At 42.6% G+C, this 27,776-nt stretch overlaps 1 protein-coding gene across 2 annotated transcripts in view; it reads right to left on the bottom strand.

Annotated features, from left to right (window-relative positions):
- The window catches only part of FAM169A (family with sequence similarity 169 member A), a 103,515-nt gene that overhangs the window by 4,587 nt on the left and 71,152 nt on the right, over nucleotides 1-27,776 (bottom strand). For both annotated transcript variants that reach the window (XM_040341418.1, XM_040341427.1), the window contains exons 7-11: nucleotides 17,209-17,337; nucleotides 8,744-8,898; nucleotides 4,967-5,021; nucleotides 2,443-2,575; nucleotides 1,258-1,441 (exon numbers count right to left, since the gene is read on the bottom strand). In XM_040341418.1, coding sequence (XP_040197352.1) covers nucleotides 1,258-1,441; nucleotides 2,443-2,575; nucleotides 4,967-5,021; nucleotides 8,744-8,898; nucleotides 17,209-17,337 — 656 coding nt within the window. The remainder of the gene's footprint in view (nucleotides 1-1,257; nucleotides 1,442-2,442; nucleotides 2,576-4,966; nucleotides 5,022-8,743; nucleotides 8,899-17,208; nucleotides 17,338-27,776) is intronic.

Below are 27,776 nucleotides of genomic sequence, written 5' to 3'. Positions count from 1 at the left end.
ATATATATATATATATATATATATATATATATATATATATATCCATCCAAGTAACAAGCCCAAGCTCATCATCTCTTCACCACACACAGCCACAAAGGCAAGATAAGTCTTGTTGGGCAGTGTATAAGTGCTCTGACGTACACACTTAGATCGAATTTCAATGGTTCAAAGAATGTCAGGCATTGGTCAGCCCTCACGCTTGTTCACTTCATCAAATCTGTCCCTCTTTGAAAAAAGTGTGGACACCCCTGCTCTATGGGATCCTTCCTGCCCTAAGTGTGGCGAACATAACAGTTTCTTCCACCACCTGATCTGGTCTTGTCCAGCCATTCAGGGCTACTGGGAACAAGTAACTAAATTCCTACATGATGAAATGGGCTCCCCCATTAACCCTCTGCCACAAACAATGTCTGTTAGGGGTACTCCCCGAACAAGAACAAAATAGACCCCTACACATTTTCATGCAGGAAACACTATACATGGCTAGGCTGTTGATAACTAGAAAATGGCTTTGGGCTGCTGTAACAACACTTCAAGAATGGATGGTGACCATCAGCCAGTCCCTACCGTATAAAAAGATGATATACACACACAGAAACTGCCCTTCAATACTATAAAATTTGGGATCACTTGGTAGAACTGACATCTACATCTTCAGAGCTGGACCCAGGGGCTGATTTAACATCCCCAATATATGCTAGGTTCTCATGTGTGTTTTACGTGCCTTCAACCTAAATGACATTTCACTAGTACTTTAGTTTATACTCTAATCACGTTGCCTCAGGTATAATAATGGGTGTTATGTGCAACCAGTTATTAATCCTCACTGTTTGCTAAAACATGTCTATTGCGAATGACCTATGTAACGATATTTATTGTTCACTATGAAGCTTATGCAATGATCCTAAATTTGTATACATCATTTTTCTCAATAAAGTTTGTTGGATTAAAAAAGAAAAAAAGTTGTGTAAGCTTCAACACCATACTGGGAGCTTACTGTACATAGGATTTGAGGTTTAGTCATGTCTCTACAGCACAAAGTACTGACATAGGATTCAGAGAAAGGAACCACAGCATGCAGCTGAAGTCTCTAAAGGAAGCTGCAGGGCTTTCAACTATGATAGTAAGAGACATGGGGTTCCGGAGAGATAAGTATATCAGCTCTTCTATGGCATTTCAATGTTATTCAACAACTGACATGGTCACATTAAGGCTTATTTGTATGATAACGTTTTATCAATGTATATACTACTGCACCTCTTTATTTTCAGCATTCTCCTCCGGTCCTCTCAGTACATCTTGACTGTCATGTAACACTTGTTGCACAGGTTTAGCTGAGATCTCTTCCTGAAGTTTGGTCATGTCAGTCTCGTCCTTGTCTTCTGCGAGCTGCTGGATCAGCTCCTTAAAATTCTCCACTATCTGCTCTTTAGACTCCATTCTGTAAATGAAATAAATACATTGTGGCTAACTTTAAGACAGAAAGGGCTGGAAAAATATTGTGTAATTTCATTAAGCACATCTTTGGTTATTTTGAAAGTATTTAGTTAAAGGGATAGTTTACCCCTCCACTAAAATTGCAGTAATGTAAGTGTCCCCAACCAAAAAAAAAAAAAAAAACACAATGAAAATTGTGCAAAAGAAGCTTGTTGTCCATAGCAAAGCTGTAGGTTGTGCTTGGCCTCTCCCAAGATTGCCTAAAAAACTCCTAAGTAGGTATCCCCCACCTGTGCAGCCCAGATGGCTGCGGTAGACCTGGAGATGCAACATAAAGTGAGAATACATCTCTACAAGATGAAGGGAATTTCCCTCTTAGTTGTCAGTGAGCAAATGTCCCTATTGGAAGTTTTAACATTACCTCCTGTTTCAGTGACAACTGTAAAATTTAGCATTTCCCATTCCATCCTGGTAAAACATTGGCTGCCAGAACATATAGGGTGAATCTTTCCAGAGGGGACAATCACAGCAATAAAATTGTAACAAAAGTTTAAACATTTCTAAATATATTAAAAACTAAAAAAAAGTACGTTTTGAACTTAAAGGGGTTGTAAAGTTTTGTTTTTTATTTTCTAAATAGGTTCCTTTAAGCTAGTGCATTGTTGGTTCACTTACCTTTTCATTCGATTTCCCTTCTAAATGTTTTTTTTCTTTGTCTGAATTTCTCACTTCCTGTTCCTCCTCAGTAAGCTGTTTAGTAAGCTGTTCTGGCTGACTAACCCCTGCTTGGATGAAGGGGGCAAGCTTACTGAGGAGAAACAGGAAAAAAACATTTAGAAGGGAAATCGAAGGAAAAGGTAAGTGAACATGCACTAGCTTAGGAACACATTTAGAAAATAAAAAACGAACCTTTACAACCCATACAAATAAATCGGTTATTCTTCCGATTTTAAAACCTAAACTCAGTTACCAGAATACAGTTAATAAATGTGAAACCACCATTACTTGTAAGGTGAGCTATCAATCCTGGTATCTTCAGTCACTCGTTCTGGTTCAGCATCTTCTACTTTCTTTCCAATCTTTGGCCGTTTCAGATGGCTGCTTCTAGTGCGAGTAGAGACGGGAGTCTCTTCAGATTCTGCAAAGTTGAATCATTCTGTTTATTGGCATACATTTCCTCAAAGAACTGTTACACCAGGTTTGTGCAAGAATTCTGCTCTAGGGTATCAAATCTAAGGGCCCATTCACAGAGGGTGCAGACATGCCTGTGCAGGGCCATCTTTAACTGGCATGGGGAAGCACAGCTGTTACTTGCATCCCCATACCGGCATCCCATTTCCATTCTATTGTGACATGCGGTTGCACGGGCACAGCCGCTGTGTCTTAATTTAACATGTGGGAATGTGCGGGTCCCCGAATGCATACAAGGTGTGTTCGGGGACCTGTACCCACATCCAACCGCATGTTCTATTGGGACACATAAACTGAGCCCGTGCAGCTGCATGTCCCAATAGAAATGAATGAGGTGACGGCACAGGATGCATGCAACAGCTGTGCATCCGAGTGCCAGTAACAGATGTCCCTGTATGGGAGACGCATGTCTGGTCCCCATGTGAATGGACCCTTAATGTTCATACTAGAAAACTTTAATATTTCACAACAATAGGTATTATCTTTATTAACCACTTCCCACCCTGCGGCCGACTTTTTACGGCCGCAAGGTGGCTCTGATCTGCCGGGAGGCCGTCTATATATGCCCCTGGGGGGCGCGCGTGCCGCTGGCGGCTCCCGCCGCGTCACACAAGTGCCGATGCGCATGCCTGGCTGCGGCGATGTCCACCAGGCACCCGCTATGGGCAGTCACAGAGCCAGGGAGGTGGAGCTCTGTGTGTAAACGTCAGAGAGAGGAGACCATTGGTGTGTCCCTTGTACATAGGGTCAACCAACGGTCACCTCCCCCAGTCAGTCCCCCTCCCCCACAGTTAGAATCACCCCCAGGGTACATATTTAACCCCTCGATGCCCCTTAGTGTTAACCCCTTCCCTGCCAGTCACATTTATACAGTAACCAGTGCATTTTTATAGCATTGTTCGCTGTATAAATGTGAATGGTCCCAAAAATGTGTCAAAAGTGCCCGATGTGTCCGCCGTAATATCGCAGTCGTGAGAAAAATCACAGATCGCTGCCATTACTAGTAAAAAAAAAAAATAATAATAATAAAAAAAAAGTAATAATTCTATCCCCTATTTTGTAGGCGTTATAACGTTTGCGCAAACCAATCTCTATACGCTTATTGCGATTTTTTTTTTTACCAAAAATATGTAGAAGAATACGTATCGGACTAAACTGAAAAAAAAAATAGTATTTTTTTTTTAAATGGGATATTTATTATAGCAAAAACTAAAAAATATTGTGTTTTTTACAAAATTATCGCTCTATTTTTGTTTATAGCACAAAAAATAAAAACCGCACAGGTGATCAAATACCACCAAAAGAAAGCTCTATTTGTGGGAAAAAAAGGACGTTAATTTTGTTTGGGAGCCACGTCAATATCTACAGGTTGCTGAACCCCACTGTATGCCATACAGTGTTGTGACCAGTGATGTGACCTAGAAAGTGCTGGCACCGTGCAATACCGCAGAAGAAGAGAAAGAGTCACTGGCACTCAAATAAAGATCATAAATTAGCACGTATTTTTATTGGTCTATTGTTTTTTTGTTTTACATAACCAATCAGTAACCTAGCCAATGTTTCATGGCTTCACAGGATGCCTTTGTCAAGGTGGCTATTACTGTGTGGCCTTGAAGCAGGGACCCTACAAGGCCCCAAAACATTGTCTGTATATGACCGATGTGATGCCAATTCTTGATATTTATTTAAATGTTGGTGACTCTTTTGCCGCATACACACCATCACTTTATGTGATGAAAAAAAACGACATTTTCTGTGAAATAAAAAACGACGTTTTTGAAACTTAAATTTTCAAAGACGAAGTTGCCTACACACCATCGTTTTTCTCACAATGTTCTAGCAAAGCAAGGTTACGTTCCACCACGTTTTTCCATTGAAGCTCGCTTCATAAGTAGCTTCTGGGCATGCGTGGATGAAAAAACGCCTTTTTTTTTAACAAAGTTTTTGCTACACACGGTCAATTTCTGTGAAGTAAAAGTTGACGTTTTGAAAAACGACACATAAAATTGAAGCATGCTTCAATTTTTTTTGGTCGTTTTTTAGAAGACATAAAACGACGTTTTCCCCCACACACGGTCAATTAAAGTGACGTTTTTAAAAACGTCATTTTTTTTCATCACATAAAACGACCGTGTGTACGCGGCATTACTCTTTTCCTCACATGTTGGTGTCTGGAGTGTTTTTATTTATCAGTCTGTTACACTCTCTAGAAAAGTTGTGCCCAAAACGGCAGTAAAAATGTATGTAATGATTCCAGTGTATGAAACCACAATGGGCATAGTGGCTACATATGACATTCAGAGTCCCTGGCAACAATGTAAATAGCGATACTGCTTACCCTTAGAGGAAATGGCATCATCATTTTGAATATTTTCCTCTTCCTCTGTTTCTGGCTGAAAAATAAATATTGAAGGATATTTGGCTTTAGCACACTAAATCTACTATATTTTCAAAGTGTGTGCATAAAGCAGGAGCAGAATATTATCACAAACTGAAAAAAGCAGTAGTGTGTGAAGTTTTTACTTTTTTTTGCCTATGCAGAGAAACCACCCGCTATGAGAAACAAAAGTACAATAGGATTTATTTATTAGCACAGTGCAAAGCGGAATGCTGTAACACCCAACTCTGCAATCAGTGGTACGTGTAACCCAGGGGGTACTTCCTCTTGTTAAATACATTTATAACAACAGTTTAAAGGACTTGGGAATACCAAATCATATTTAAAACTGACTTAAGAAACCGAAACAGCCCACCATCTCTACCCGCCATCTCTACCGGAAGAGAACCAGGAGGAGCTTGGAGAAACCAAAAACGTCCATTTATTGCTCCAGAAAGAGGGGGAGGAGTTTGCTGGAACGCCCCTCAACTTTCCTTCCACGCCGAAGGTCAACACGGGCACATAGAAGGAAAGCGAACAAACTTTTAAAGTCTGGAATGAACAGCCTGTAGAATTTACTACCGGCCCTGCCTTTAAATAAGCATTCGGCAGCAATGTTTATAGACTGTACTTTGTGGAATTTGAATAAAAAAATATGAAATGTTTAAAAAAAAAAAAAAAAAATTGGTTTAATTAAAGCATATCTTAACCCAAGAACAAAAAATGAATATGATCCAGCTCACCAGTCCTTGTATGTGATAGTTGCATTAGTTTTATTAATTCTGTGCATTTTCTCCACTTTCAGTGCAATTAAACAACATTTGAAACAATGTTGTCAGCTCTCCCCAGTTTTTTTCTGTGAACTAAAGAACACCTGCCCATATGTTGTGTATATGGGAAGGGGTTTGTAGTTCAAATCAGGAGCGCAGCCTAGAAAAACAAAGCTGACCATCGATAGAAACTGTACAGTAAGTGAGCATCATCACCCTTGGAAAGCAAGTGAGTTTCTGGCAGAATCACCAGGTGAAAATAAAGAAATGAGCCTGTAACAAGACACTAATGCAGCCACCAGATCTAAGGACTGGTTAGCTTCAATGCATTACACTTGTACTCTTGGGTTTGAATGTACTTTCATTAAAAATTGATTCCACAAAGACCCACATGTTAGGCAGCCCACAGACATGAGGAGACAAACGGCCAAACTGACCGGAATGGGAGGACATGTATAAAATATAAATACTGCTCCAGGTCAGATAAGACATAGCCATCCCAGCAGAACTTAAAGTGGATGTAAACCCACTGTCATCCTTTCTAAACTACTGCCATAGTGCTGATCTATAAAGATATAGATGCCTCCTGCATGTATCCTCACCTGTCAAATGTCTCCCCTCTGTCTGTTTTGAGACCCGAAAAACTGCAGATTCTGTAAGTGGGTCTGTTGTCTGGAGCTCAGTGGGTGGAGTTGTGATGTCAGTACACTCCCCGCCCTCCTCTACACTCCCCTTGTCAACATGCATTTTTTTCCTGTGTATTCCTTACACTAAATTCTGCTATGATCACTAACATCCAGTCAAAATACAGAAAAGTAACCACATGACTTCAGAAAATGAGTGGGGTGCAAATTAAAAAAATAATGCCTGTCTCAGGCTAGTGCATGAGGTATGTAAATAACCTGTCATTCACAGCAAGGGGGAAGGAACCAACAAAAGTTTTCTCCTGTTTGTCCTTTTATCTCACTGAAAAAAGAAGAGGATTGCTCAGAGCTGGATTAACTCTTTGTGGCAAGACTGGGCACAGATGATAGGAAATCTTATACTCTACATTGTGACAGAAAAAAGAAAAAAAAAATTTGGGTTTACATCCACTTTAAGCCAGCCATAGATGGTTCAAATCTCAGCAAGTCCCTGTAGAAACGGCCGAGATTCAAACCATCTATGGGTAGGCTGATTGTACCCAAGTCAATCCAAGGAGGAGGATCCAGCATGCCGGATTTTTACATGCGATTAATGCCAGCGGCTATAGCCACTAGCTCAGGTCGGAGCTACTGTACTAACAATACAATGTTATTACAGCGATCTCCCCTGCTGTTATATTGTGTTCTGAAAGTGGGATAGCCCCCCACCACTGGAACACTCTGGCCATTTGCTGAGAGCAGTGATCAGGAGCCAGTTGGCAGACCTTTTTCCGGTCATGACACTTCAAGAAAAACCGCCCAACATTATTAGGCCCGTGTGTACTAGGCTTAAAGGCATTGCAAAGGAAAATATTTTTTTTGCTGAAATGACTGTTTACAGGGTATAGAGACATAATAGTTAACTAATTAATTTTAAAAATGATTAAAAATAGATAAAAATCAATCATATAATGTACCTACAGTTTCAGTTTAGTTTTTGCATGCTGTTTCCTGCTTCTGTGATGTACAGAGACTCAGAGTATAGAATACAGGGCAGTGATGGTTTGTAAAACGGAACTGATTGGTGTTGAGGGGTTTTAGACACACATTAATCACACCTCCTTGATTAGTGACCACAGAGAGAAAGCTCCCATGATTTTTTTCATCAGGAAACAGACAACCAGGAAGTGTCCAGAACAGAGAAGAATTACAGCAACATCAGAGCAAAAATGAACAATGAGGACATGAAACCAGGACTGCAGTAAGGTAAAGGAAGCTATTTAGTGAAAAAAAATGTTTCCTTTAGTGACCCTTTAAGTCAGCCACATAAGCCAAGGTATGGAAAGCGTTCTCAGGTCAGCTGGAGGAGGTGAAGGAATAAGACATAGGTTTTATGTACTTTGATCACAGCACTGATTGATGTCTGGAACAGTGGCGGTTCGTCCATAGAGGGCACTGGAGCGCCGCCCCCTCTGGCTCTCACCGCCACTGAGTCTAATAACATAGATTCATGCATTGCACAAATCTATGTTATTATCGCCGCTGCCGCTGTTCTATTCAAATGGTCGGCGTTAATGTCCGGCCATCTGAATAACGGCAGCTGGTTGGCTGTACGGAAGTGCCTATCAGAGCCATCGGCTCTAGAAGGGCGCTAGAAGACATCGAGGGACGTGGATGGCTGACTCCAGTAAAGGAAAGTGCCGGGCGGGGGACGGGGCACTTTGCAGGGCACAGCGGCGACATCAATGGGCACAGTGGCGACAATGGGCACAGTGGGGACAATTAAAGGGCACAGCAGTGACAATTAAAGGGCACAGCGGTGACAATTAACGGGCACAGTGGTGACAATTGATGGCACAGTGGCTGTGTTTGATGGCATGGCACAGTGGCTGCGTTTGATGGCATGGCACAGTGGTGACAATTGATGGCACAGTGGCTGCGTTTGATGGCATGGCACAGTGGCTGCGTTTAATGGCATGGCACAGTGGTGCGAATTGATGGCACAGTGGCTGCGTTTGATGGCATGGCACAGTGGTGACAATTAATGGCACAGTGGCTGCGTTTGATGGCATGGCACAGTGGTGACAATTGATGGCACAGTGGCTGCATTTGATGGGCACAGTGAGGCTGCAATTTTTTTTTTCGTTTGCACCCCCCCAAAAATGTTGAGCACCAGCCGCCACTGGTCTGGAAGTGGTGAGGATGGAGTCAGGTAGGGTGCTGTCCAAGAAATTAGGCTACTAAATACATTTACAGTTGTTATCAATGACACAGCTATAAGTGTCAGAATTATTAGATGTAGAAGATAAACCAAAGCATCAAAGTATTGCAATCCAAAGTCCTACCTGTGTTTCCTTACTATCTTCCGTTTGTTCAGTTTCTGCCTGTTCAGGATTTGTTTGTTCGGAATTATGAGGCTGGGATTCTGCAGGAGGCTCCGATGAACGCTTTTCTGTGCACTGAGAGATCCGCTCTTGTTTGTCAGGTTCTGGATCTGGGACTGTTACATACATACAACAGAGATTTGTTTACTGCGCATAACCACAGCAATCATAGCAGTGTAGTACTGATCTTCACTGTCAAGAAAGCAATAAGAAAACTTCCATTGCTGGCTACGTTTCCTAATGCTAGTAACCTCCCGGGTCTCACTGCTTTTATATTGGTAGCCCAGAAAATAAACTGGCAGCAAGGGAAGTTGGAATACGTTGTCTATATGATTTTTCAGAATGCAGTGAAGCTATAGGGTTAATATGACAGGCAGCTAACCAGCTTTTTCAAATTGGGCCAATACATTGCATGATTATCAAGCAGGTTGGCAAATTTGGCAATAATTGGCCTAAATTTTGGTGGCAAATGGTTGCCCTGCCCACTGTGATAGGCATGGTGATGGTGATGGGTTGGTAATTGGGTGCTGGTGTCCTAGAAAGTGTTCAACTGCTTGTGTGGTCTGTGCAAAGATGTTGTCCACAATGTACAGTACCATCTGTTCAGGGAAAAAAACATCCTTTCAGCTAAGTAATTTAGACAATATGCTATAAACTGAAAACTTTTCCACCTTGTATTTGACCTTGAACTGTGAACATTTTACTAACCTGGTTAGCTGAAAGTATTCAGGAATATAATTCAGAAGCTTAGGGCAGTACAATCTAAACTCTATGGAAACTACAGGATATTGAAATGAAATCTCTCGCCAATATATGAATGAATAAGTGAAATAAAATAAAAATATAAAATATATAGCCAAGCTGCTCTCTGTGAAATTACATGAATGCAATTTTAAACAGTGGAGTAAAATTTAGAGGCGCTAGCTAATAGTGTATGAACACTAAATGAATATATTATGCATAAATACCTAAATATAAATGAGTGAGTGTGAAATAAAAATTAAACGTTTAAATAAATAGTGACCATATGTATCAAAATTGACCACAATATTTGTTGATAAGATCAATTAATAATAGTGCACAATAAAAGGTGAAAAATGTGCCAAAAATTGAAAATAAAGTCCATATATGTATAAATGATGAATCCTCAATAACATAGACAGAAGATCTTCCACCTTCACCAAGATATAGAAAGACCACCAAAGTGCTCATGGATGGCACCTTACCGCAAATAATGGACCACTTTAATTAAAAAGAGGTCAATTAGGCAGATTAGAGATAATTTTCCAGGCTTAGATCTCTCAGTCTCACAGTCTTGATAGAGCAACACTCCACGCCACATGAGGTATTAAAACAAGAGAAAGAAAATCGCCATAGAATAATATTGTTTTTTATTTTATAAAACAGAAGAACAAACGCCAAATGGCCTCTTACTTGATGGAGTGCCTAGCCCCGGCACTGAGGTTGAAAGCGTGGATATTATGGGGAGAAGAGATGGAGTCCCGTTACCGGCATTGGAACATGCAGAGCCGCAATAGCGTTGTTGGCGTGCGTTCCACCCTCCAGAGTGAGAGAGCCAGCAGGACCAGGAAGTGGGTCCTGCTGGCTCTCTCACTCTGGAGGGTGGAACGCACGCCAACAACGCTATTGCGGCTCTGCATGTTCCAATGCCGGTAACGGGACTCCATCTCTTCTCCCCATAATATCCACGCTTTCAACCTCAGTGCCGGGGCTAGGCACCCCATCAAGTAAGAGGCCATTTGGCGTTTGTTCTTCTGTTTTATAAAATAAAAAACAATATTATTCTATGGCGATTTTCTTTCTCTTGTTTTAATACCTCATGTGGCGTGGAGTGTTGCTCTATCAAGACTGTGAGACTGAGAGATCTAAGCCTGGAAAATTATCTCTAATCTGCCTAATTGACCTCTTTTTAATTAAAGTGGTCCATTATTTGCAGTAAGGTGCCATCCATGAGCACTTTGGTGGTCTTTCTATATCTTGGTGAAGGTGGAAGATCTTCTGTCTATGTTATTGAGGATTCATCATTTATACATATATGGACTTTATTTTAAATTTTTGGCACATTTTTCACCTTTTATTGTGCACTATTATTAATTGATCTTCTCAACAAATATTGTGGTCAATTTTGATACATATGGTCACTATTTATTTAAACGTTTAATTTTTATTTCACACTCACTCATTTATATATAGGTATTTATGCATAATATATTCATTTAGTGTTCATACACTATTAGCTAGCGCCTCTAAATTTCACTCCACAACTACAGGATATTGCAATGTTAATAGAATAGGTATGTACACCTGGTTTAGGTTACAAAGATGAACGGTACCATGCAGGGGTCAAGTCCTAGGGAAAAAAGTGTGGGAACTCCCACCCAAGATCCACTCCCCCACCAAAAAAAAAATGATACACTCATATGCATAATTACTAAACAGCAAGTTCTTTTTAAATCCCGCGATATCTCGCGGCAGACCTCCACAATGTCTCCTGGGAACAATGACAAAAGCTCCCAGGAGACATTGCGGCATCAAGCAAGTGACGGAATACCCGCACACTACCCGATGAATCCATATACAAGAAGCGGCCAGTAACATAAAGGATTACTAAGGTTCGCCTGCCCCTGACAGTGACTCGAGCTGGGCATCGCCGCTTAATGAAGGATTGGCTCGGGCGGCTCGGCTGCTCTCGGCTGCTTTAGTCCTGCAAAGGGAACTGAGTTCCTGCTGTGAAAAAAGTGCAGGAACTCTGTTTCCGCAGGACTTGAGTCCTGGTACCATGCCTAATGACATCAGTCTTTTAAAGACAGACACACACACAGTATTGGCTGTAGACCTCCATGTCGCTTCCAGGGACTTTAAGCAACTGTAGGGAGCACTTAAGGCTCCATGCACACTGGCTTAAAAATCGTTGCTTCTAGAGGAGTTTCTGCCTGTAGAAGCAGCTCAATGTTATCCCATGGGGTTGATTTACTAAAGGCAAATAGACTGTGCACTTTGCAAAGTGCAGTTGCTCCAGAGCTTAGTAAATGAGGTAAAACTTCACTGTGCAAAGAACACCCAATCACGTGCAAGGAAAAAAAAAAACAGCATTTTTGCTTGCATGTGATTGGATGATGGAAGTCAGCAGAGCAAATCAACTGCAAAGTGTCATTAGGATGATTACAGGCATATTATAAGCTCAACGTTTAGAGGCAGGAAAAAAACCTTCTGGTCTGCGCCTGATTGGAGCTTTCTGGCAGAAAAAAACCTGCAAAACTCTCCTAAACTCATCTAAACTTTGTAAAAAAAAACTATAAGAGCGTTTACTCCCAAGGGTACTGGCATTTTTTTAAGCCCAGTGTGCATGGAGCCTAAATAAAAAGAAGTTGTGCTAAAGACACATTTTTCTCATGTACCAGTTTAAAGCACATTGCTAACATGTTTTTCTCTTCATGATAAATGTTCTATAGTATTCATACTAAAAATGTGAGACATTAGGAAAGCCAGAATATAGGCTGGAATAGTACACTGTGGCCTTATTAACCCCCCTGGCAGTATTCCTAAATCTGTCTCGGGGTAAGATTTCAGGACCAAAAGCGGTATCCCCGAGCCAGACTCGGGATCGCCTTGCATTGTCCACAGGCAGGGTTTACTTACCTTGTCCCTGGATCCTGCGATGCCTCCCCGCTGTGTGAGCGAGCGGCGTCCTCGCTCGATTCACACAGTGCCTGTGTGCCGCCGATCTCCGTTCCCTGCGACGTTACGACGCACAGGGGTGGAGAACGGCACCAAATTAAAAAAAGTAAATAAACACATTACATACAGTGTACTGTAATCTTACAGATTACAGTACTGTATGTAAAAAAATACACACCCCCCTTATCCCTAGTGGTCTGCCCAGTGTCCTACATGTACTTTTATATAATAAAAACAGTTCTTTCTGCCTGCAAACTGTAGATTGTCCAAAGCAACCAAAAGTGTCCCTTTATGTCAATAGAGCAGCTAGAAAACAGCGATAATAAATTATAATCACTTGCAGAATTAAGCGATAGCGATTTGTGGGGAAATTCATCATTAAACAATAAAAGTAATGACAGCGACAATTCTGCAACTGAGCAAATTTCAGTGATTTTGAGTTGATTACATTATTGAATACTTTTTATTATAATTATATTATTATTTGTTATAATTATTTATAGTTATTTATTATATTATAATTTATGATTTTGTTTTTCAAACGTTATCATACCCGAGATGTCTACTGGACAGATTTAAAGCGGAGTTCCACCCTGAAAAAAATCTAAAAAAAAAAAAAAATTTTTTTACTTACCCTAAATAGCTGTTGCTATGCAGAAAGTCCCGAATCTGCCTCTTCATCTTCCGCGGTGACTTCTCTTCCTCCTCCTACACTCGGTTTCTTCTTGTGAATGGGGCGCGCTGCATTCTGGAAACTGTGTGTATCCTAGAAAGCAGCCGGCCCATTCACATGTGCAGTAGGAAACAGGCAGTGAAGCCGCACGGGCTTCACTGCCTGTTTCCCTTACTGTGGATGGCGGCGCCTGGAGCTGCCAGGATCAAGGATCGGCCTCGGCTGGGGCTGACATCGCTGGCGACTAGGACAGGTAAGTGTCCTTATTAAAAGTCAGCAGCTACAGTGTTAGCAGCTGCTGACTTTTAATTTTTTTTTACCGGACCTCCGCTTTAAGTGAGATATTCCTAAGAATTACAGGCCTACAATGTAAAACGCCAAATTTCCTTGCAAAATAATGGTACCGCTTTCAGCACCTAAAACCAGAAAGAATCATACCGCCAGGGAGGTTAAAGTGAAAGTATTGCTTTTCCCACACAGGGCAAACAAGTACACTTTAAATTTAGCTCTCCCCAGCAGCGTATACTTATCTTCCTTTCACTCTTCCACTCATATCAGCAGCTGGAAGAAAAAAAATGTCTTGTATAAGCTACAGATTGCCAGTACCAAAGCTTACACAGAACCATGTACTCCCATATGACAGGTGCTGATTGCTCCTCCATATCGTAATGTAGCAGGTAGTTCCATAATAGCAAAACCAGAGAGCGAAGGCTATGTACCGTATATAGTCGAGTATAAGCCGACCCGAATATAAGCCGAGGCACCTAATTTTACCACAAAAAATGGGAAAACTTATTGACTTGAGTATAAACCTAGGGTGTCCATCAGCATGCCTCCCTGTGTCCACGTGCATGCCTCACTGTGTCCATGCCTCAAGTCCATGCCTCACTGTGTCCTTGCCTCAAGTCCATGCCTCACTGTGTCCATGCCTCACTGTGACCACGTGCATGCCTCACTGTGCCCATGCCTCACTGTGTCCTTGCCTCACTGTGTCCATGCCTCACTGTGCCCATGCCTCACTGTGCCCATGCCTCACTGTGTCCATGACTAGACTTACGTTTAACATGGGAGTATATAGAAGGGGTGCCTGGCTTTGAAAAATCGGTGCTCCCCGGCCGTAGGTCCTCCAGACAGCAAACTTTGCACACTTGTAGAAGAGAACGGGGGGGTACATGTGTGCCAAGTTTCTGGTCGGTACCGGGTCCCCAAAGTTACCGGAGAAATGACCATTTAACATGAGAGTCTATGGAAGGGGTGCCAGACTTTAAAAAATTGGTGCTCCCCGGCCATAGGTCCCCTTGACAACAAACTTTGCACACTTGTAGAGGAAGAGTGGAGCTATATGCCAAGCTTGAGATCCAGGGAACTGGGCCGGTACCGGGTCCCCAAAGTCTGGGAGATCAGGCGCAAAAAGGTGACTCGAGTATAAGCCGAGGGGGGGCATGTGCTGAAAAACTCGATTTATACTCGAGTATATACGGTATATTCTGAGGGGTAAGGGATAAAAACAAAATCTCTTGTTGAGCCCTGAATGGGCAAAGCACATGTTTACTTTAAGAGATGCAAGCATGGATTAGATATATTATGTTTGTAAGAGTAAAGCAGAGTAAAGAGTAATGCAATTTACTTTCCTCCCACTACAGGTGGAATTGCTTGATTTCCCCATCAACACAGTCAGTGCTTATTATTATTATTCCAGGTACTTATATAGCGCTGTCAATTTACACAGCGCTTTACAAATACATTCCCATCAGTCCTTACCCTCAAGGAGCTTACAATCTAAGGTCCCTAACTCGCATTTATACTAGGGACAATTTAGACAGAATCCATTTAACCTACAAGCATGTCTTTGGAGTGTGGGAGGAAACCCATGCAGGCACAGGGAGAACATGCAAACTCCAGGCAGGTAGTGTCGTGGTCGGGATTCAAACCAGCAACTCTTTTTACTGCTAGGTTAAAGTGCTATCCAATACACCACTGTGCCGCCCCAAATCCTCCTGCAGTTTTTTGTGTTCTGCCAGCGGCACTAATCGTTTGGAGAAAAAAAAACGACTGGCTGGCTGTACACAAAAGTCGACCAATAGATCCACTTGAGCACAAACAGGGTGCCCATACATGGATCCAAATTTGTCCAGTCCCTGCTGAACTGGCCAATTTTCAATCCATGCATATCCAGCTTTTTATATCTGATTAAGCTAGTCACACCCACCAGATATACACTAGATATGATAAAATATGTTGACTAAAGTTGGCTCAAACTTCCCAAACCTCAAGCTGTGGGTCACCCTGTTGACATCACCCAGCTTGACAAAAGTCGACGGAAAAATCAAAAGCTCTTGGTTAAACAGTGACTGCATCCATTAGGATGTATTCAGCATTCGGGTTTTCAGACATCTGTGGATGCTGCAGCTGCTTGAATACTATAGCTGGCAGGGGGAGATTCCTTCATCTCTGATGTTTTGTGTGAATGGAGGAATCTATTGTTTTATAGGTAGCTTAACCACTTCCAGAGGGTTTGGCTGCCAAATGACCGAGCCACTTTTTGCGATTCGGCACTGCGTCACTTTAACTGACACTTGCGCAGTCGTGCGACGTGGCTCCCAAACAAAATTGACGTCCTTTTTTGGTGGCATTTGATCACCTCTGTGGTTTTTATTTTTTGCGCTATAAACAAAAATAGAGCGACAATTTGGAAACAAAAGCAATATTTTTTACTTTTTGCTATAATAAATATCCCCAAAAAATATTATAAAAAAAAATAAATCCTCAGTTTAGGCCGATACATATTCTTCTACATATTTTTGGTAAAAAAAAATCACAATAAGCGTACATTGATTGGTTTGCGCAAAAGTTATAGCGTCTACAAAATAGGGGATAGTTTTATGGCATTTTATCAATAATTTTTATTGTGACTGTGACATTATGGCAGACACATCGGACACTTTTGACGCTATTTTGGGACCATTCACATTTATACAGCGATTAGTGCTATAAAAATGCACTGATTACTGTATAAATGTGACTGGCAGGGAAGGGGTTAACCACTAGGGGGCTAGGAAGGGATTAAGTGTGTCCTAAGGAGTGATTCTAACTGTGTGGGGTCGTGGCTTACTGTGACACGACACTGAACAGCCGGGAGGGGATCTTTCGTGACACCTGGAGACCTTTGGCAGCATTTTGTATACATATATGCTTATCTTCAGGAGGTCTCCCAGCCTGACCGATCTCCTGGACTTGGTCGGTATTCCCCGGGCGAGAGGCTCAATCTGTCTATTTGACTATCTATCTATTGTTCTCCATCTGTACTCTTTCTTCTACCAAGGGACACCTGGCCCCTTACTCTTTCTCTTCTCGAACGTCCCCTCCCACCCTCTTTCCCGCTCCCCCCCCCCGTATACCTGGCTTAGCCATGAGCGCATTATTTCTTTAGACATTTGAATATCCTTGAATGCATTTTCCGTATCTCACTGTTCCATGTCAGGGCCTGGATGGCCATCGGGATGCCCAGCTTCCCGATATATTGTTGCGTTTTATATAGTTGCACAGTTTTAAGTCTACGGGTATTTGTTCTGGGTTTTCCATGCCACTGTCACTATCTTGTATGCCTTATATTCCCTGGACATTGATGATTTATATGTACTCATATATTCTATGTCTTACCTAGTCTGTTGGCTTATGGGTCTAAATGGTGTGACCCTCTTGGTTGTCATTTGATAAATAATGTGTTTTTCTCTTTTGTTTACCTGACTGTACACTGCTAATTTTTGAAAATAAAGGAATAAAAAATAAATAATGCATGGGGCCAAGTGATTGTGCAGAAGCCCAATGTTGATTGCTGACAATGAACTAATTAGTCCCCTTGTCACTAAGAGGAAACTTTGCTTCTTTGTTTTTTTTTCCTACAATGTTACCTGTTATTGTTGACAGTATAAAACAGTCCTGTATTCCACATTCTTTGTGATAAAGCAGGACAACTATCCTAAGAGCATAGATTAAAGACTAAAGTGACGGTAAATCATATAAACGTAAGTAATATGCTACTTATATAACTTACCCGACAATCTTGCGGTTTCTCTGTTGAGTATATGAGAAATAAGGGTTCTTTGGAACCAGTGACCTACACCTTCCACTTCCCACAGCAGCTCTTGATCTCCTGGGTACTTATGTAAATATTTCTTGCAGGCTATAAAACAAAAAATAAATAGGTCACAATTCAAAAAATAACAAATTCCACTTCTATTCAGGAAAGGAGGCCATAGTAATAGGAAGGGCTTTTTTTCTCAAACTATAGGTGCTGGAACTCAACTACGACCCCCAAAACCCCTCCACCCACACACACCCTCCAAATCACATCAAATAGTGGGTGTGGTCAGATTTCACAAACAGTAGAAGGGTCTTAAAGGGGCATTAAATATCAGGATTGCATTACATACAGAGTGCAGAGTTCAGGGGGTTACACACAGAGTGCAGAGCTGTCACTTGTAAACACAGAAACCGGACTTCTGTGTTTACAAGTGATTGTGGTGAGCAAGCACCAAAGGGTCTGAACCAGAGGTGGTCACCAAGTTCCCCCTGAAAAAAAGCCCTGGTAATAGGATATAATCATTGTCATGCTAAATGTTACACCAAATTCGTCCTTCCTTCCAAAATTGAAGTTTAAAGTAACTGTAAAGTAATTTTTTTAAACTAACAAACATGTTATATATATATACCTGCTCTGTGCAGTGGTTTTGCACAGAGCAGCCTCAATCCTCCTCTTCTTGGCTCTTCCTCCTCTCTGTGCGCCACTACAGGAAGCCATTTCCTATGATGACACGTGTGGGCTTGATCATAAACTGGGCTGTGTGTGTCTATAGATACACACAGTGGTGCTTGGCCCACCCCCCTGGCTTCCTCGTCACTGAATTTGATTGACAGTAGCAAGAGAAATTGGCTCCCACTGCTCTCATTGAGTCCAATGAGGAGGGAGAGAAAGAGCAGCTTTCAGGCACAGCGCTGGATCTAGCTCAGGTAAGTTGGAGGGGCTGGGGGGTAAATTAACAACAGAAATTTTGTTTGGCTTTTTTGCAGAGAGTACATTAAAAGCAGAGTTCCAGGCTTTTTTCAGTTTAATAAAAGTCAGCAGCTACAAAATGTATATCTGCTGACTTTTAATAAACAGGCACTCACCTGTCCCACGGTCCAGCGATGTGGACACCCAATGCCTCGCTCCTCTCCATGGCACCTTTATTGGAACTGTGGGCACCCGGCCGTGAGAGCTTGTGGCTTCATGTGCGAGCCACGCTCTCCGAGTGAACAGCCAGTCTTGTCAGACCTGTGATGTGTCCCAGAAGATTGCCCAGAGGGAGGGGCCGCTTAGGTGGCCTGAAGACGGAACGAGGATAGGGGACAGGAAGTCTCTCTAAAGTAGGTACCCACTCCCCCCCAAAAAAATTACATGCCAAATGTGGCACGTAAGGGGGCGAGGAGTACTTAAAGCAGAAATTCCACTTTTGGGTGGAACTCTACTTTAACCACTTCAGGCCTGGGAGATTTGGCTGCTCAATGACCAGGCCATTTTTTGAGATACAGCACTGCATCTCTTTAACTGACAATTGCGCAGTCATGCGACGCTGAACCAAAACAAAATTTACATCCTTCTTTTCATCACAAATAGAGCTTTCTTTTGGTGGTATTTGATCACCTCTGCGGTTTTTATTTTTTGAGCTATAAACAAAAAAATAGCACCAATTTTGAAAAAAACACAATATTTTTCACTTTTTGCTATAATAAATATCCTAATTTTTTTTAAAAAATAATTGTTTTCCTCAGTTTAGGCAGATATGTATTCTTCTACAATTTTTGGTAAAAAAAAAAATCCTAATAAGCTTGTACAACTGTGCAAGACTGAAATTAAGGCAGGCCAAACACAGAGCAAATTTCTTTCTGTAACCACAGGTGGGTGGGCGGGGAAGCTCTCCCTGCCGGGAGAAGGCAGTGATTATATTACTATACCAGGCAGTATCAATAATCGTATGTAATATCCAAAGGGCTGGTTGTACCCATGTTGATTGATGGATCGATCACCATGGTACATTCAGCTTGCCCATACATGGTTCAAATTTCCTGCTGAGATTCTGTACTTGCCAAATATGCTGCAGAAATCTCCCTCCACTAAGTCTGGCTGCATCCATTTTAACTGTGGGCAGCTGAAGCTGCTGCCTGTTCACTTCCTGGATTTACACAGACACACCTCCAGCTCTGCAGCCCTCATTGGCACTCGTATGACTCATCCCCCCTCCCTTCTTGGCAAGCTCTCACAAGAGTGAGAGAGAGAGCTGTGCATGATGTCATAGGCCTAGGCTAATGACCAGACAAGAAACAGGAAGTGAGCTGTATAAGGTATTTACTGGTAGATGAAAAATGTTTTACTATCCAAAGTTAAAACAATAAGAGTTGGTTCACACATAAACAAGAAAGTGGAGTAGCGCTAGAGACTGAAGGGCCTTCAAATAACTAAATAAATCAAAGAGAAGGCTACATAAAAGTCCAATATATATAAAAAAAAAGTGTTTAACAAATTCGTGACAAACAATTGGTTAATAGTCCCAACGTGTATCAAACTTGAGTGTAGCACTCTGTTGTAACAACGAAGGAAAAAGAAGTCTGGCTCCAGATGGAAAATGCAACTTGCTGACCCTTACCGAAAAGGAAGGTCCCAACGGACCTAGTCAATAGGTATAAAAGGAGAATAGTGCGCTTACCAAAAATAACAAAAAATTATATAAAGCTGCTAACTCAAAAATGTTATACTAACATATAAATCATAAACAAGAAAGTGGAGTAGCGCTAGAGACTGAAGGGCCTTCAAATAACTAAATAAATCAAAGAGAAGGCTGCTTAAAAGTCCAATATATATAAAAAAAAAGTGTTTAACAAATTCGTGACAAACAATTGGTTAATAGTCCCAACGTGTATCAAACTTGAGTGTAGCACTCTGTTGTAACAACGAAGGAAAAAGAAGTCTGGCTCCAGATGGAAAATGCAACTTGCTGACCCTTACCGAAAAGGCGACACGACTTCGGGGGCGACTCTGCAAGTCGTCCTGAGGACGACTTCAGAGGCGATTCGCAAAACGACTTCTGTATAGAAGCCAATGCAGATCGCCCCGAGCCGCCCCCGAAATACTACAGGAACCTTTTTTCTAAGTCGGAGCGACTTGCGTCGCTCCTATTAGAACGGTTCCATTGCATTCAATGGGACGCGACACGTCAGGCGGCTGAGCCGCCTGTCGTGTCGCCCCAGTGTGAACCGGGTCTAAGGGCAAGGGCAAAAGACTTAATAGATGCAAAGTTGAAAAAATTACTGAAGGTCCGCTTTAATAGTGTTTATAGGAAGAGATACTTATGAAATACAAAATCCACTAAGGGCCGATAATCATTTGTGCAGAGAGCAGCGTTTTTCTGCCGAACAAAAAAGCAGTTTTCCGCAGGGGCATGCACAGAACAATGGTTTTCTATGTGTCCCATTCATACTTTGGCCCCTTTCACATGGACGGCTGTTCTGCCGCAGTTCAAAGCATGTTTATTTTCTGCTGAAATTTAAGGGCCAGATTCACAAAGAGATACGACGGTGTATCTACAGATACACCATCGTATCTCTGATTTTTACTGGTCCTATCTATGCACCTGATTCATAGAACCAGTTACGCATAGATAGGGCTGAGATCCGACAGTGTTACACTGTCGGATCTTTTTTTGGATTTAAAAATGGCGCCGGGGGCGTTCCCGCTGATTTACACAGAATAATATGTAAATCAGCGAGATACGCGAAATTCACTAACGTACGCGGACCCGACGCTGTGTTCTTACGTCGTTTCCGTAGCGCGGTACCCGTCGTATACTTACCCCTGCTAAAAGCAGGGGTAAGTATTGTTAAGTATGGCCGTCGTTCCCGCGTCGATTTGTATTTTTTTTACGTAGTTTCCCTAAGTCGTTCTCGAATACGGAACTACGTAGTTTGCGTACGCATCGAAACCACTGACGTCCTAGCGACGTCAGTGGGAGCAATGCACGCCGGGAAATTCCCAGGACGGCGCATGCGTATTTAAATCGGCGCGGGAGCGCGCCTGATTTAAATAGTACACTCCCCCAGCCGCGGAATTAGAATTCCGCCGGGGGAGTTAGGATCCGCCGTCGCAAGTTTGGAGGTAAGTGTGTTGTGAATTTGACACTTTCCTCACAAACTTGCAAGGGCGGATCTTAAAACACATAGGTTACACGGATCTAAAGATCCGCTAACCTTTGTGAATCTGGCCCAAAGACTCCAGGCACAGCGATCAGCTGCATTTGTACAGTGCGATTAGCCGCGGTTGCGTTTAGCCGCGGCACCATATTGAATGGGGATCCGACTTGGATCCCTGCCAATACCAGGCACTGTGTATGGTATGAATCTTGAGGGGGAACTCCACGCCAAATTTTAAATAAAAAACGGCATGGGTTCCCCTCCAAGAGCATACCAGGCCCTTGGGTCTGCTATGGATTTTAAGGGAAAACCCTATGCCGCAAAAAAAAACGGCGTGGGGGGTCCCCCCAAAATCCATACCAGACCCTTTTCCTGAGCACGCAGCCTGGCCGGTCAGGAAAGGGGGTGGGGATGAGCGAGCACCCTCCCCCCCTTAACCGTACCAGACCGCATACCCTCAAAATGGGGGGTGGGTGCTTTGGGGCAGGGGGGCGCCCTGCGGCCCCCCCCCACCCCAAAGCACCGCGTCCCCATGTTGATAGGGACATGGGCCTCTTCCCGACAACCCTGGTCGTTGGTTGTCGGGGTTTGCGGGCAGGGAGCTTATCAGAATCCGGGAGCCCCCTTTAATAAGGGGGCCCCCCAGATCCCGCCCCCCCACCCTAGGTGAATGAGTATGGGGTACATCGAACCCCACCCATTCACCTGGAGGAAAAAAAACCCACACTACACATGTTTTAAAAGTAATTTATTAGGCAGCTCTGGGGGTCTTCTTACGACTTTGGGGGTCTCTTCTTCTGCTCTCCGGTGCCTTCTTCCTTCTGCCGGGCTTCTCCGCTTTCTTTTTGCAGCTCTTTTACTAGCGGGGGCCTGGTCTTCTGTCATCTTCTTCCCTCTTCTCCTTCTTCCCTCTTCTCCGGTGTCCTACTGCTGGGGCCCGGTCTTCTGTCGTCTTCTTCCCTCTTCTCCGGTGTCCTTCTGCCGGGCTTCTCCGCTATCTTCTTGCAGCTCTTTTACTAGCGGGGGCCCGGTCTTCTGTCGTCTTCTTCCCTGTTCTCTTCTTCGATGTTGACACGTCGTTTTTTCCCGCTGTAATGCCGGGTGCGCGATGCGCACCGATTTATATAGGCCTCTTATGACGTCACAGTCCCATCATGCTCCGGGAGGTGATGACATAAGGGGGCGGGTCCGGTGACCAATGTACCCCTGAGTGCTTTCACACTGGAGCGGTGCGTTTGCAGGACGGGGAAAAAAGTCCTGCAAGCTGCATCTTTGGGGCGTTGTGGGAGCGATGAATCCACCGCTCCTAAAACGCCCCTGACATTTAAATCAATGGCCAGCGCTGCCGAAGCACCCTTTTTCAGCCACTAGCGGGGGGTTAAAAGTACCCTGCTAGCGGCCGAAAAACACAGCTAAAACAACGGTAAAGCGCCGCTAAAAATAACGGTGCTTTACCACAGACGCTTCCCCCCCCCCCCCCGTGTGAAAGTACTCTAAATGTTAGTTAGACCGTGTGAGTGAATTGGCGTTGTGTTAATGTAATTTATTTCTACTGTTTTCCTTTTATAAAGCTTAATAAAAAGAATGAAAAAAAGAATGGAGTGTGTAAGGCAGGATCAGGCTATAGACAGCTCATTGATTCCTTAAAGTACCGTCAGCTTTGTCCCTGAATCCATTATTTTCCAATGTGATATTCCCCATAAGATAAAAAGTTGTTGCTGTATGCTCGGGATGTCCCTACATAATGTAGCAGCAGAAAGATACAAAACCTCCGCTGAGACAAGGTTAAAAATATGCAGCAGCGAGACCTCAGAAGACACTGGGCACAAAATCTGTTTCCATGGAAACACAAGTCATTCTCATCTCTCGGAGTACATGGTAATGCTTCAGGCTAGTAAAAAGTTAACAATTGTATGAATCACTGAACACACTAAAAGATGAGAAAAGGCATTTTAGTGACTTAAAATAGCATGAAGACCCTTCTGATAAACAAAACAATGAATAATAGATAATGCCATGTTATTAAACACCCTGAACACACAAATACAATTTGAACTTATGTTCACCATTAGCCTCTTGCTATTTTGTATCCTGCTATCCTATGCTATATTTTTCCAGGGGTTGGTAGCTGCACTGGCAATCAGCCTGCAAGGAGATCAGCTAAAAGTAGTTGGATCTGTATGTGCTTTATAATTAATCGAAATTAATTGATTAATCAATTAAAAAAAAAAAATTGGACACGAAAATTGTAATCAGTAACAGCCCTATAATTTTTATAAAGCGAAGTTCAGAATGATGATAATGATAATGATGACATTTAAGATATTTTATATTTGTCTTCAAGTAACAACCTTCCAGTTGCCCACTGCAAGGGTTATTTTTTGGTTGTGCCCAGATTGGGCTTTAAAACACATACATACTGAGTACACCCCTCACATTTTTGTAAATATTTTATTCTATCTTTTCATGTGACAACACTGAAGAAATGACACTTTGCTACTGTAAAGTAGTGAGTGTACAGCTTGTATAACAGTGTAAATTTGCTGGTCACTGGAAGTTAAACATGGCACCTCATGGCAAAGAACTCTCTGAGGATCTGAAAAAAAAATTGTTGCTCTACATAAAGATGGCCTAGGCTATAAGAAGATTGCCTAGGCCCTGAAGCTGAGCTGTAGCATGGTGGCCAAGACCATACAACGGTTTAACAGGACAGGTTCCATTCAGAACAGGCCTCGCCATGGTCGACCAAAGAAGGTGAGTGCATGTGCTCAGCGTTATATCCAGAGGTTGTCTTTGTGAAATAGACATGTGAGTGCTGCCAGCATTTCTGTAGAGGTTGAAGGGGTGGGGGGTCAGCCTGTCAGTGCTCAGACCATACTCTACACACTGCATCAAATTGGTCAAATTGATCGCTGTCATCCCAGAAGGAAACCTCTTCTAAAGATGATTCACAAAAAACCTGCAAACAGTTTGCTGAAGACAAGCAGACTAAGGACATGGATTACTGGAACCATGTCCTGTGGTCTGATGAAACCAGCATAAACTTATTTGGTTCAGATGGTATATCAAGCATGTGTGGTGGCATCCAGGTGAGGAGTACAAAGACAAGTGTTTCTTGCCTACAGTCAAACATGGTGGTGGGAGTGTCGTGGTCTGGGGCTGCATGAGTGCTGCCGGCACTGGGGAGCTACAGTTCATTGAGGGAACCATTAATGCCAACGTGTACTGTGACATACTGAAGCAGAGCCTGGTCCCCTCCCTTCAGGGACTGGGCCACTGGGTAGTATTCCAACATAACGACCCCAAACAAACCTCCAAGATGACCACTGCCTTGCTAAAGAAGCTGAGGGTAAAGGTGATATACTGGCCAAGCATGTCTCCAGACCTAAACCCTATTGCGCATCTGTGGGGCATCCTCAAATGAAAGGTGGATTAGCGCAAGGTCTCTAATATCCACCAGCTCTGTGATATCATTATGGAAGAGTGGAAGAGGACTCCAGTGGCAACCTGCAAAGCTCTGGTGAACTCCATGCCCAAGAGGGTTAAGGCAGTGCTGGTAAATAATGATGGCCACACAAAATATTGACACTTTGAGCTCAGTTTGGACATTTTAACTTAGGGGTGTACTCACTTTTGTTGCCAGCGGTTTACACATTAATGGCTGTGTGTTGAGTTATTTTGAGGGGACAGCAAATTTACACAGTTATACAAGCTGTACACTTACTACTTTACATAGTAAAGTGTAATTTCTTTAGTGTTGTCACATGAAAAGATATAACAAAATATTTACAAAAATGTGAGGGGTGTACTTACTTTTGTGTCATACTGTAAATGTATTTAGTGTATGATTTTTTTTTTATATGCCTTTATTTAAATTTCACTTTGCATTTTATTGCCGAGCAAGCTGTCCAGCAAATGCAAAAATGACATAGGATGGTACAGTTTGTGTTATAGTTTATAACACTGTCAGTTTTTCCACAGGTTTTGGCCCCCCAGCTGTACTGCATACCCTCCTTTTGCTCACCCACTTACCCATTAACTTAGGAGATACAAAGTGACATAACCTGTATTTCAGGGTATAGAGGAGCATGTGACAGTGCTGTTCCTTGGCAAATGGCTGCTCAGGCTCCCAGCATTACCACTTGGTAGCAGGGAGATAACTCTCTGCCCTGTGTAAACTCCAAGTGGTGATGTGCAGCTTAACCACTTGCCGCCCGCCAATGACAGATTGACGGCGGCAAAGTGGTTGTAGAATCCTGACCGGACGTCATATGACGTCCTCAGGATTCTGAGCCGCTGCGCGCCCCCGGGTCTGACACCCCGCAACACCGATCTCGGTAAAGAGTCTCTCACGGAGACTCTTTACCACGTGATCAGCCGTGTCGAATCACGGCTGATCACGATGTAAACAGGAAGAGCCGTTGACGGCTCTTCCTCACTCGCGTCTGACAGACGCGAGTAGAGGAGAGCCGAACGGCTGCTCTCCTGACAGGGGGGGTTCGCGCTGATTGTTTATCAGCGCAGCCCCCCCTCGGATCGCCACATGGACCACCAGGGAAGCTCACCCTGGACCACCAGGGAAGGGCAGATCCAAAAAAAAGGCTAAAAAAATTTAAAAAAAAAGCCGTAAAAAAAAAAAAAAAAATGGGCAGATCAATAAAAAAAAGGCTAAAAAAAAATAAAAAAAAAAGGCTGTAAAAAAAAAAAGCTTTAAAAAAAAAAGATGCCAATCAGTGCCCACAAATGGGCACTGACTGGCAACATAGGTTAATCAGTGCCGCCCCAGTGTCCATCAGTGCCACCCTACAGTGTCCATCAGTGCCACCCCACAGTGCCCATCCATGCCCAGTACCCACCTATCAGTGCCCATCTGTGCCACCCATAAGTAGCCATCAGTGCCACCCATAAGTGCCGCCCATGAGTGCCCATCTGTGCCGCCTATGTGTGCCCATCAGTGCCGCCTATGTGTGCCCATCAGTGCCGCCTATGTGTGCCCATCAGTGCCGCATACAAGCGCCGCCAATCAGTGCCACCAAATCTGTGCCCGTCAGTACTACTTCATCGATGTCCATCAGTGCCATCTCATCGGTGCCCATCAGTGCCGCCATATCAGTGCCCGTAATTGAAAGAGAAAACTTAATTATTTACAAAAAAATGAACAGAAAAAAATAACGTATTTTTTTTCAAAATTTTCAGTCTTTTTTTAGTTGTTGCGCAAAAAAAAAAATCGCAGAGGTGATCAAATACCACCAAAAGAAAGCTCTATTTGTGGGAAAAAAAGGACGCCAATTTTGTTTGGGTACAGTGTAGCATGACCGCGCAATTGTCATTCAAAGTGCGACAGTGCTGAAAGCTGAAAATTGGCTTGAACGGGAAGGTGTATACGTGCCCTGTATGGAAGTGGTTAAGCAAACCATATAATATGCAATTTTTCTTTACTTCAACCAGAGGATGAAGGAAGAAGATTGTTCAATTTCCCCATCTACACATCGGTGTGTTCACTTAAAAAAATAATCTGTTGCTGCAACCGCTGGAAGTTTAGTGGAAAGTTTGGTTTTAATGCAAATCTAGAGAAAAAATAAAGGCATATGCAAAAAATAAATAAAAAATTTGTGTACAGAAAAATCTTTCTAATTATAAAATGCAGAGTACCGAAATACACAATTTTTAATGGCAGTGGTCTTTTTCCAAGGTACAGCAAAGTCAAATAGGTATTTGCAAACAACAGTGTTCTTATGTGAGCTCTAAAATGGGCTTTCTAACCCTGAAATGGCTGGTGTCCTAGCAGTAAGAAGAGACAGGTCTGCATGTTTATACCAGTAGTTCTACAGTATGTGACAGAATGTCCGCCCGAACTCTGTCTATGGCGGGCATAGGGGCACAACAGGCCCAACCAACCCGAGAGAGCATCTGTGTATCATCCTAGTCTGCATATGTGATTTTTATCTTACTATACAATATCCAGATGGGTCTGTTTCCTTAATATGTATGATATACAATATCACTGTTTTTATACTGTTTATCATGGTATAAATAAAAAATAGGTTTTATTTCAATTTTCGGTGTCTCTGATGTTGTGCCGCTATAGTCAACATTTATAGGCAACAGGAGTTTTCTCTCCAGTTTGTACCTATCTCTTTTTCTAATACACTAAACCTTGGATAGCATATTTCGTTCTGGAAACATGCTTGTAATCCAAAGCAGATTTCCCCATAGGAAATAATGGAAACTCAAATAATTCATTCCACAACCATCTATTCATAAGTCCTTCAGTTTATATTCCATATAAAATGATTATAGCAATGTGATTGGTTGTGTAACCATAACATTTCCATCCACAAGGAGATTAATAGAAAAATCCAGCAGGAGCTACAGAGTATAAAAGAGAAGAGAGGTGCC

Source organism: Rana temporaria, chromosome 1 (assembly GCF_905171775.1).
Source record: "Rana temporaria chromosome 1, aRanTem1.1, whole genome shotgun sequence".
Lineage (NCBI taxonomy): Eukaryota > Metazoa > Chordata > Amphibia > Anura > Ranidae > Rana > Rana temporaria.
The sequence above is the reverse complement of the archived record's forward strand: the minus strand, read 5'-3'. Positions and strand labels throughout refer to the sequence as shown.